Below are 12,037 nucleotides of genomic sequence, written 5' to 3'. Positions count from 1 at the left end.
AAAGCCTGGCTTGTCCTCTAGAACCTAGAACTACTCAACTTCCCTGAGCCTGTTTCCTCTCTATAAAATAGAGATAATAACTCCTGCCTCATAAAGGAGGGCCTGATGAGGATTGGTGATAACACAGGGTTAATGCCCAGGACAGTGCTGACACCTTGTAGCTACCCCACAGTATTGGCTATAATCATTATTGCCCTGGGAAGGCTGCACAGAGGGTCAGGGCAATCTGAAATCTGATCCAGTTCAAACCGGAGAACTTTGGCAATAACCTCACCTCTCAGGGCCTCTTTCTCTCATATTAGGGTAACGTAAGGGAAGTATGCAGCACAGCACAGCACAGCATGGCATCTGGGCCATAGTAGCGCTGGCTATGTGATATGTCTGTTCTTCCCAGACCAGATGGAAAACCTAATTTCTACAAACCCAGCAGGACGGATGGGCTTTCTTTTCTTTTCCTTTCTTTTTTCTTTTCTTTTCTTTTCTCTTCTCTTTTCTTCTTTCTTTCTTTTTCTTTTTTTTTTTTAAGATTTTATTTATTTATTAGAGAGAGAGAGCATGAGCAGGGGGTGCAGAGGCAGAGAGAGAAGGAGAAGCAGACTCTCTGCTGAGCAGGAAGCCCGACACAGGTTTCAATCCCAGGACGCTGGGATCATGACCCAAGAGAAGGCAGATACTTAACCGACTGAGCCACCCAGGTGCCCCGAGCTTTTTCATTGGGCCCGGTGAGAGACCCAAGAGTGAAGTTTCTATGTATCTTTGTGGAACCCAGACACATTTCCCAAAGAGGTCCACAGTGTACAACTCCAAGGTGTGCCATCACAGGGAACACACGGCCACTCTGACCCCAAAACTCTCAGAAAGGGTTTGTTCTTCTAAAATTTCACCTTCAAGGAAGAAACTCAATCACGAAAATGGCCCCTAGGCTCTTTGGGCCCAGGGTAACTTGCAGCTGAACAGGGTGACCACAAGTAAGGAAATCAATTGTTGCTGTGGAGAATAAATGTCTCCCAGGTAGGGAAATAACTGGGCTTAATTACACAACACCATTGGTCTCCATAATCTTGATCCATTAAACCCTTGCTGCTGGCCAGGAGGCAATGCCCAGGAGGAAGGGGTTAGCCCAGCACTCTAATGGGATCAACCCTGCAGTCCCATGAAGGTAATTATGGCCACATCCTTTCCCAACAGCCCTGAGTAAACCCACAGATCCCTAGTCAATATGGGACTTTTGCAGGCAGCACCAGCTCCAACACACCAGAGAGGCCAATGGCCTTGTAGCCCGGAGTGACAAGGGCTCTGACCTCTATCAGCACTGGTCCACCCAAGGCCTTCTAGCCACCCAACCCGTTCTGGAGATCTTCCTCATCTGAGGCAAAGTGCCTGACCACATCTTCCATGTCTACCTGTGGTCTAGAGGGATATGTAGGCATCAGAAGTGAGGGTGGAGAGAAAGGGTACCTGACCAATGAGGTCACCGCAGAGCCCACCCCATCTGCCCCATCTCCTAAAGACCACACTGACCATTAGTTTCTATATGGCTAGTAAACCCACATTCATTTTTCATTCTGGTGTGTGGTAGGGAAGGAAGGGCAGGAGAGAAGACAGGAAAAAAGCATAGGACAGAAAACTGTGTGAGAAGCCGAAATAAGGTCCGACTCTGGGGACACAGAACACCTATTCTTCATCCAGTCAGTCAGGGTACCAGTTGGCCCCACCTTGAAGGGGTCTTTGCCAAATGCCTTAGGCAGGGGGCTAGATTGGGCATCTGTTCCCAATCCCCATATGGGGGTGTTTCTATAGTGCCTACTGCCCTGATTTCTTTTTTCCCATTTACAGGGTGGGGAAGCTTCTCCCCAAGCTTCAGAACACTCCCACTGCCAGTCAGGAGCACCCATGGCTCCAGCTGACCCTATCTTGCCCAAAGAAATGCAAACGAAGGCAGACCAAGGTCACACATCAAAATCAGTCTTTCCTATCCTGCTCTGAAGACAGGTAAGCTGCACGCCTCTTCCTACTGGTACTCAGTGGAAAGTGCTAAGACCCTGTAGGTAGAAAGTGACGGGTACTGCAGCCCCACAGCCTGCCTCAACCTACCACAGCCAGGGGTCTGGCAGAGGCAAACAAGGATGGATGTGGAGTTGACCGTGAAGCCAACCGTGAAGCCGACCGTGAAGCTGCCTTGTTCCCAGTTTGCCCCCAAAGGGCCCAAGCTGAGCCAAACAGCTGCCGCACCAACCCTGGCAGTGAAGTCTTCCAATTGCACAATCACAAGCCCTAGCAACGCGTGGGACTCCCTTGGGGGGTCTCCGACTCCACTACAAACTACTACAATTACCAAATCCACACGGCTGGAAACTTGTGAATGGGCCAATGAATAGGTTTCTGGCATTTCTGGTGGAGTAAGGAGTTAAAGGAGTCAAGAACCCAGGGGTTTTCTTCTCCCTCTCATACTCATGCTACCAAAAATCACTGAAGGCTTATTACGCGTGAGGAGCTGGCCTAGGCACCACCTAAGAACCGGGTCCAGGACTCTGCACCTGCCAGCCCCCTCACGCCCTTCGCAGCCCCTTTCCACTCATCAGCAAGCCTTTCACGGACCCCTGATCGTGATGAGGACCATCACAAGCTGGACAGCTGAGCCACAGTCCCACAGCGCTCCTCACCTTCAAAGCACTTTATAAACAGTAATGAATCCACATGGCATCTCCAAGAGACATCATGGCCTCGCATTACAGGAGTATGCACAGGGTACCCAGGAACCAGACCACACCTCAGACAACAGCCCAATTCTTCCGTCCCGCCTGCAAGAGTGAGGCAGAATGGGTTTTCTCACTATTCCCCTGTCTTCTACCCACTTAGCTAATTCTTCACAAATGTTCCTGTCATTTCTTCTGTTTTCCAAAGAACAACAGCAACAATCACAATAAGAAAAATTTTTCTCTGGGTAGATGACTTCATTCTGCCAGCCCCACCTCTGAGACTCCAGTGGCCATGACAATAATGGACTAGTGTTAACAAGAAGGAATAAATGCTGGGGCTTTTCAGAGGAAAAGCGTCCATCTGCAGGTGTTCACTAGCACATCTGGGGTGCTCTGATGTGGCCTAGGTGAGACGGCTGCTCTGATCAGACCCGCAGCCTGTCAGGCCGGTAGCCTGGTCCTTGGTGGGGCTAATACAGATGGGAAACTGAGGCTGGTTCATGATGATCTGGAGATGGGTTTGTATCCCCACAGTCCCAAATGCTTTCTGGGCTCTTGGATAGGGCACTGAGTCTACAAGGGACATGGAAATATCACGAGTGACTGAAATATCACCTGGAAGTATTGCCTGGGGTAAAAGAAGAAAGACTTTCCATTTGAAGAAGTGCCAAATTATTGCCTGTCCGGCGCACATCCATGTCTCAGTTCAGCTCTGTGTGGAGGGTGGAATCCACTCAGAGGGGCAGGCTCAGAGCACCCCCATTTTGTTATTCCACAGAACTTAATTTAATCCAACCTAATCCCATGGTATAGAAGAAAACCAAGAGAGAGTGCTAAGTGCTCAATGGAGAAGGTGATGAGAGAAAGACACAGAGAAGATAAAAGGAAGAACTCAGCCCTACAGAAAGAATCACGCCAGCTCTGGGGAGAGAGTTGAGGCAAGGCCCTGAGGGGCAAAGCTGATGTTATTACATTAACGTAGGAAAATGAGTGGTACAGAGACAAGAAGAGGGGTGGCTGGAAGCCTCACCTACCACCCCAGCTCATCAGGAGCAAAGACCCTGCTCCGATCAGCCCCACAACACACTGGTAGCTGGGAGTCAACCCATCTCCTTGAGTAGGACAAATCGCCACCACAGCAGCCCTTCAGCACTTCTACCATAGAGGAGAAAGGGGCTCTGCTGTCTACCTCTTATCAAATGACCATCAACCTGCAATGAAACTGCGCACATTCCTCCCGGCATTGATGGTGAAGCCCGGAAGAAGGAGCTGACGACTCCAAAGGCAAGAAGTCAGTCAGAAGAGGGGCTGGTTGGCAGTCTGGCACCTTAGGAGTAGAGAATCACCAACCTCAGGGAGTTCGGTACCTCAACCACCCCCACCGTGGCTCCAGGACCAGCCCCCAGTTCCTGCTAGAGACACATGGACAGGTTGGGCTCAGAATCTTTGAGGCCTACTTATCCTGCTGGACCATTTCAGGAAGAATCCTGTGAAAACAGGACCAAAGAGACAGATGCCCCCCATTCCATGACATCCCAAGGCCTTGAGTAAGCTCAGACATATCTAGGTGGCACTTAGAGTCTTCCTTCCCAACGCAGAGTATGATCTGAATTCTAGCTCTGTCACTTACCAGTTACGTGACTTTGGATCATGATCTGAGCTTACCACACCTCTCTTCGTGCAAAATGGACATAAGACTAGGAATCTTGCACCGTTGTGTAATCTGGAGAGGACGGCTAGAGAGAGCCCAGCATAGTGCCTGGCATATATGAGCTCCTCAGGATATGCTATTATCACTGTTACCAGGAGCAGCACTTAGGAAGGACCTCTATCACGGGGGTCATTCAAGTCTCTAAGACATCCATGGGACACCCTGTGTCCTGGGGACATGCCCTTTACAATTCCTGCTGGATGTAGCTTTTGCGGGAACTTGCCACCCCAGGATTGTGAGCCTTGTAAGCCAACAGCTTTCTGAGAGGCAGAGGAACTTCCACTGGGAGCCACAAAACCATGCTGCCAGGCAAATGACAGCCCGGGTATTTGTTTTAATTTAGGCTCTTGTCAAGAGGAAACTTCATGGCTAACAGCCCAAACATGACTGCACAGCACCTCCCCAGGAAGCCTCATTCTATGGCTCTCAAATAAGCCATTTTGAGGAGGGAGGCAGGGACTCCTCACATTGCTGCCAAGTCAGCGCCTCCCCCCCACCCCCATCCAGGCTGCCCCAGGAGCCCAGGGGCCAGGGCAGCAAGCAGCACGGCAGACAGCTCAGATGCCAGCCTGCCTCAGTCAGGGCTGGTTAGCAGGCACCCCCAAAGAAGACCTCAGTTGAATTCCCTTTCCAGGTCCCACCTTCCTCTGGTCAGAAATCTTCAAGGAGAACCTCAGACAATTTTGCTTCCCTGCTCCAAGAGGAGGGGGGAGGGAGAGACAGGAAAACTTGGAAATAATTAGGTTGAGGAGTCTTCGTCAGGGCAATAGAGAGAAAACCAGACACAGATTTCCATAGGATTCTATACTTTGAGAAATACGGAAATCATTACTGGGTTTCATAAAGGGCCAGAAATATTCAGGAACATGAGTAGCATGTGAATATGAGGCATTGTTTTTACTGTTATTTGCAAGAGCGCAGCTAAGAGGTCACTAATCCTTCCTTCAGGTCAGGAGCTGATCCGCAGCAGGGCTCTGAACAGATGTATGCGCCCATTCACGCAGACACACGTGCACACACACGCCACACAGCCACGGGCCCTGACCTTCACCCAAGGATGCTGGCCTCTGCGGGGGGGAAGGAGCAGATGGAGTGGCTGGGCTCGGTGCAAGACTGACACCCAGGGGATCTGGCTTTGCCCCTTTGATGTTGAAAAACCAAAGTGGAATGAACCATCACAAGGAGAGCTCCTGGGCGGGGGGAGGTAAGGAAAAAACGATGGAGGGGGAAGAAGGAGGGAGAAAAGGGAGGAGAAGACACGGGGAATGATGGGGACCCAAGGTGAAACAGAGGTCCGAGGCCGGATGCTGAGTACAATGCCTTGGGGTTCAAGGCACCATCCTTGTCCACTCATCTCTTCCCCCATACAACTGTCACCAAGAAATTTGAGCCAGGTTAACCCTTAAAAATGTCCTTGTCCCATGGCACCACCTGCCTCCCCTGCCTCAGGACTCTGAGCTAGGAGACACAACAAGAGAGAGGGAGGGTTCCACGGAAGTGCTCAGAGAGGGCAAAATCCACTTACTAGCTTCTTCAGGGGCCAGCAGGACACTCTTCCTAACTCCCTGAAAGCTTTGGGGAAGGTGTTTCAAGGGAGAGGTGGAGAGAAGTGCAGGGCTTTAGTCACCTCAGCAAGGCAGGGTGTAAGGTGGGGGCGCTCACGGCTCCGCACGAGCCCCCAGAATGTACGAGTGATCAGTTACACATCCCCAGAGGCAGTGCAAGAGCAATCACATGATTGAGGCAGATTTGGGAGCGAGGGGGTGGAGAAGCCGAGGTTTTGGTGTTTTTCTTTTTTCTTTCTTTTTTGGGGGGCGGTGAGGGTGGGGGTGGTGACCAGGCTGGCAGGAAAGACTGCTGAACCGGAGGGTTCCGGCTCCTTCAATCCAAATGTACCCCACGGAGACCTGCACCTACAGTCCCTTCCACTCGACCCCACCTCCACCCCCAAAACACACAACGGCCCCAGGATGTCCCTGAGGTGACAAACTCAGGCGCCAAGGACTTTGCCAAAATGGCCTTTCTGCTTAGGCGTGTACAGAAGCGGAGGGAGCACCCTACAAGGGCTCTCCTTGCTGAGGGCTGGGGAGTGCTCAGTTACACAACAGGTGGGAAAGGGGTGACACAGCTCTCCTGGTCCTGTCGGGCCACTGGCCCCCCACCCGCTCGAAGTCCGCCCTGGGGACCCCATCTGCGGCCGATCTCGGGGCGGCCCCCACGTCTCTCCCCCTACCTCCCGGCGCCCTGGCACCTGGCCGGCGGGGCTCCCCAGAAAAGCCCGGCAGGTCGGGCCCCGGGGCCGTCGGGGAGCCAAGGCCCCTTCCCGCCCGGCCATCCCCGGCCCGAGCGCACACGTACTGCTGTAGAGGGTGTCGATCCAGGAGAGACGCGGCAGGCCCCGGTGGCTGAGCGGCTCCATGCCCGCGGCTCGGCGCGGCGGCGGCGGCGGCTCCGTCAGATCGGAAACCCGACCCTCATCGCACAACAAAGGAGGGAGGGCGCGGGCGGCGGGCGGGCGGGCCGGCGGGGAGCCGGGAGGGGCGGCCAGCCCGGGAGGCCGAAGTTGCCGGGCGCCGGGCGGAGGCGGGGGGAGGCAGGGAAACAGGTAGCAGGGAGGAGCGAGCCGGAGCTGCCGGGAGAGGAGGGGAGGGCGGGCGAGGGCAGGCGAGCGCCCCCGGGAGCCCTTCCGGCCACTGCGGCCCGGACGAGCCCCGCTGCGGATCCCGGAGCGGCGGCCCCGCAGCCCGCCCGCAGACTAGCAACTTCCCCGGGGCTGCGCGGCGGCCAGGGGCGGGGGGGCGGGGGCCGCGACCAATCGGCGCGAGGCTCCCGCGCCCCCTCCCCCGCCGCAGCACGCCTCCAGACCCGGTCGGGGGGTGTGGGGAGCAGCCCCAGTCTTCCCGGACGCCCAGGCGAGAGGGGCTCCAGCCTGTGACAGCGGGGTGGTCCCGCGGGGTGGGGGTCTCCGGGCTGCGGCGCAGGCCCAGGCTCCTCTTCCTCCCCTCGCTGGGCTCAGCCGAATTCTGGCAACCCGCAGACTAAGTGCCGCGGGGAGACCTATGGGCCCCGCAGGGGTGACATCACCTGCCACCCCAGGATCTCTAAGCGCAGTTTCTGGGGCCGGTGCTGCCGTCAGGCCCCTCCCCTCGGCAAGCCTGGAGGGCGGCGCTGACGGGGTTAAGGTCCTGCCGGCCCGAGGAAAGCCTTGGCCGCCGGGGCACTCTTTCCTTCCAAACCTTAACCTCATCTGTTTAAACACCCTTGACCTAAAAGCCGGGCAGTTCTGCCCAACACACCAGAGGGCTGCGGCTGGAGAAAGGCAGGGGGCTGGGGGTCAAGGAGGGGCAGTGGAGGACAAAATGGAGACAGGGAGAGACCCCAGGGTCTTCACTGGGTTCCCCAGGAGACTTCTTTGGGGATCCACAGTCACAGTCCAGGAGGCATACCTTGCATGTGTAATCGCATACAAGTTGAGGGAAGTCTGGGGTCAAGATGAAAGTTCCTGGTAAGACCTCCCAAAAGCAGTGAAGAGGTCGTTTGGGGGGGGGTTGCTTTATGCTTGTCTTCTGGTTGCTGGTTTTATGGGACCCAAGGCAACTTTGCCACAGATTTGGTCCTGTAGGCCTCCTCTGAAGGGCCTGGGAGGGAGGGAGTTGGGCTAGGGTGGGCAAGGGCAGGGGGCGATGAAGCTCCTCTCCTGAACCCTGGAGAAGGGAAGCAGAAGCCTTCATGGGACCCACCCACATGGGGGCAGGGCTCCTCATCCTTCCAAACAACCACAGATCCAGTTCGTGAGGAGAAGAGCAGCCCCTCACCCATAATGCTGACAGGAAGCCTGCACCCAGCCCCTGCAGCTGCTTGGGTGCAGGCCTCCAGCTCATAGCCGGTCAGGTGAGCCCCTGGGTGCAGAGGACGGGTGCGGAAAGCTTTCACAGGTGGCTACAGTGGGTGTTTCTCAACTGTGAGGTAACACTGGCCCCTCCCCGCATCCACTCAGCTCTCCCCCATCCCAACTCTCCCGGCTCAGACTCTGGCTCTGTCTCTTGTGGCCCCTCCCTGCTCAGCTGTCACCCTCCCACCATCCCTGACTTGCACACAAGACTGGGAGGACCAAGCAGGCACCTGGAGCTTGGCAGAGAGGGGGGTGTGCATCTCCAATGAGATGCTCCAGAAATAGAGCCAGGATGGGAGAGGAAGCAAATGGGCTCTCAGAGGAACCAGAGGGAGGATGGTGAGGGTGGAGGAGCAGAGAGGGGCCCAGAGCCTCTCTTCTTCCCACGTGGAACTCTCAGAAGGCACGGAACCCAGAAGAAAGGTGGAAACAGGAGCGCAGCCCAGGGAGGCAGCAGCACTGCCCCCTCCCCAATACCAACCACCACCAAGGCAGCCTGGACCCTCTCGGTATGCTGCAGGGATTTTCCTGATGGCCACATCCGGGCACTGACTGTCAGGAGGCCAGAGATGTATGTTTCTGCGTGAGACACATACATTTGCATACATTTTACATTTTTATCTACAAAGGCTTGAACATGCTATTTTCAGCATTTTCAAGCTAAAATGTTACAGTTGCTCTCCTTAGCATTGCCACAGTTTGCTTTTTTTCCTACATTCTGTCCAATCCTGTCCTGGACCTCCCACTCCAGAACACAATATAGGGTACAGGAAGAGAGGAGTCTTGGAGGCAGTAAAGAGGAACACTTGTAGTAATTAACGGAGAATGTCTGCGGTGCACCTGGCTTGGACCCCAGTGCTTTGCTTACGGGATCATCTCACTGCGAACCTCACTACCATCTCAGCTCCCTGAGTTTTCTAGATGAGAAAACGGAGGCACTGAGTAACTCTCCCAGCCATCCTCCATGTCCACACAGTCTCCCGCACACGCGTCCCAGGAAAGGGCAGTTACTTCAAGATGTCCTTGATGCCATTTCTGGTGGCTTCCAGTAGATGGTAACACCACACAGCCTGACTCTAATCTTGGCTTGAAGACAAATGTGTGGGCCTTTGAGCACCAGGGGGATTTGAGACTGGAACAGAAGCCTCTAGATTCCTGGCACCGAGGGTGGGGAGGAGTTTGGGGAGACCCAATACCACATTCGAGGAAGGAAGGAGTTAAGGAATCACTGTCATCTGCATTTTGCCAAAGGTTAAGTGCTCTGCCAGCAACCCCAATCTGTCAGAGCAAGGGAGGGGCTTTCCTGTGGACAGACGGCCCTGATTCAGCTAAGTGCAGATCTGCCTTCGAACCCCAAGGCACTGAATCAGCACCCAACACGCTTCATCCTCCAGGCCCACACTAACCATTCTCTGTCCAGGCTTGTGGGTGAACACTCTCCACCTTCGCCAGCCCTCCCTCTGGCCTATGCACATAGGCTGCTCTCAGCTCTCTACCAGCCTTACTGACCATCTGCTCCTGCTTCACCACCCACCCGTTTAAGGGGGATTGAAGTGTCGGTTGCCTTGCCTGTAGCACTGGGCCGATGATGAGAGGCTGGGTGGGAAGGAGATATATCCCATTCTGAAGGTCAGTGGTCTTGCCCTTAATTCCCAGGTGTGCTACTCATTGCCTTCCCAGCAACGGACTCTTGCTTCTACCAGCCACTCAGCCAGACAGAAAGAGAGTAACTGTGCTTACAGTAATCAAAACTCGGTACTGCCACTTTTCTTCCCTCCTCACTGTTAGCAACCCAGCTCCACTGTGCACAAGAGGAAGGCTGGGGAGTCCCTGACGGAGGTCACTGCGGGTGAAAAGGGTGGCCATTCACCTCTCCCCATGCTGCGGCTGGCAGGGAGCACCAGTGTGCAGAGGCTGGAGGACAGGTGGGGGTGGAGGGCCTCTGCATTCAAATTAAAAACCAAAAACCAGACTATGATAGCCAAAAACCCAAAACTTTGTACCATTCCTGCCAGATCTGCTCTTTAAAAGCTGGGACTGCATCTTGTTTCGCTAAGGTATCCACAGCCCTCAGCCCAGTGGATGACTGAGGCTCAGGCGGACTCCGAAGCAGCCACAATCACATTGTGGCCCCAGACCAGACTCTCTGCCCAAAGCCCAGCATCCAACAATACAGGTTGAATACGTAAGATGAATGACAGCTGACATTTGCCGGGTGCTTGTTAGGTGTGGGACACTGCTCTGTGGGCTTCATGTGGATTATCTCCCTTAATCCTCGTAGTAAGCTAACGAGATAGGCACTGCTCCTCTCTCCATTGCCCAGAAGCAGACAGGCTAAGCATCGGACAGCTAGCAGCTGCTGACGCTTGGAAATGAACCTGAGATGTGTACAGTCTCTGTATTGGACTGCAATGAATGAACAAATGAATGAACAGAATGAAGTTAAACTCAGGGAGAAAGACATTGGAGCCGTGGTAGGAATGCAAGGCAGTGTAATTCCAGAACACCCCCCCCCGACCCGAAGCCCACCAATGATTAAGCAAAAGGAGAACTGGTTCTCAAAGCTGCATCTACCACAAAGGGCAGATGACTCTGGACACAAGCTGGATGCAATCAATCTAGTGACTGTTTCCTGAACTCCCACTGAACCCCACCGCTTCTATGCCTTGGGCCAGTCCCTAGCCTTTCCCGGCTCAGTTTTCAAATCTATAGATGGGTACCCACACGGATCAGGCAGAGGACTTCCAGGCTTCCTATCTGCCTTCGAAGACCATAAATTCTGCTTCCTAGCAGACCTTGCGGAGCCTGTTTCTGGCTTCTTGCTTCATTTCCTTTACCTTGGTACGGTAAAGTGGTAAAGTAGCATTTACAGTTCTGAGGCTCGCCCTCTCCCCTTGGGCCTGGGAAGCAGGAAATTCCCTAGGCCTCTCCAGGGTCACCTCTCAGGGAGCAGGCTTGGCCTGACAGTTCTAGCCTTTGTCCTCTCCCTACCTGTCTCTTCCCAGCCTCCCTACTTTCCCAGAGACAGTGAGATCTACAGACAGCACAGATTAACTCAAAGCCTTCCCCAATTATTTATTTCTCTACCAAAGTTTTGTGTGTCAGCTTGAGTCATAAATATCTGCGGCCCTGGCAAGATGTAAACCAGAGAACTGCATTCGCGCCCTTGTTGTCTCCCTCAGCACCGTGGCCGGGAGAGGCCCAGTGCCATCTGAGTCTCTGCAGCCACGAAGACCCCCACACATCCCCACACAGTTCCCAGAGGCTCTGGTGAAGCCCAGCTCCCCCGGCCAGCGGCCGCGGTGAGTCCAGCTTCCTGGGCAGAGTAGCTGCCTCGGATTCTACTAAGGAAGGTGCAATTTCAGGAGGCTCTCGTGCCAAGCCCCTCAAGTGGCCCTCATACAACCTGGCTCAGATTTTACCCCCAGGGGTCAATGTGAGAGGTTTCCTAGAGAGTGGATCAGAAGGCTCAACAGTAGGGGGTGGAGCCCCCTTCCTAATTTACTCACCACTGCATCCCCGTCAGCATTTGGAAACAGGCCAGCAGAAGAGACGGAAGGATTCTCTAAGTCCCAAAAACCCAGAGACAAAGTTCAGCAGTTCCAGGCTTCTCAGGTTCAAGTGCAGCAGAGGCCTGTACGCCTGGGGTCGGAGCTCACAGGCTGGCCCTCAGCCCTCCTGTGGCCGCCGTTCCCCTGAGGCTGGCTGTGCGGCTTGTTCCTTCAGCCAGGCTTC

At 54.5% G+C, this 12,037-nt stretch overlaps 1 protein-coding gene across 3 annotated transcripts in view; it reads right to left on the bottom strand.

Annotated features, from left to right (window-relative positions):
• The window catches only part of ABR (ABR activator of RhoGEF and GTPase), a 172,576-nt gene that overhangs the window by 123,696 nt on the left and 36,843 nt on the right, over window positions 1-12,037 (bottom strand). Inside the window, exon 1 of one of the 3 annotated variants that reach the window (XM_045773298.2) lies at window positions 6,769-7,146. The exons of the other annotated variants lie outside the window; for them this stretch is intronic. Within the exon in view, the coding sequence (XP_045629254.1) occupies window positions 6,769-6,829 (61 nt within the window). The 5' untranslated portion in view covers window positions 6,830-7,146. Of the gene's footprint in view, window positions 1-6,768; window positions 7,147-12,037 lie in introns of those variants that run through there. 3 annotated transcript variants of the gene reach the window in all.

The sequence above is a fragment of the Ursus americanus genome, chromosome 23, assembly GCF_024610735.1.
Source record: "Ursus americanus isolate L20-20 chromosome 23, mUrsAme1.1.p, whole genome shotgun sequence".
In the NCBI taxonomy this organism is placed as follows: domain Eukaryota; kingdom Metazoa; phylum Chordata; class Mammalia; order Carnivora; family Ursidae; genus Ursus; species Ursus americanus.
The sequence above is the reverse complement of the archived record's forward strand: the minus strand, read 5'-3'. Positions and strand labels throughout refer to the sequence as shown.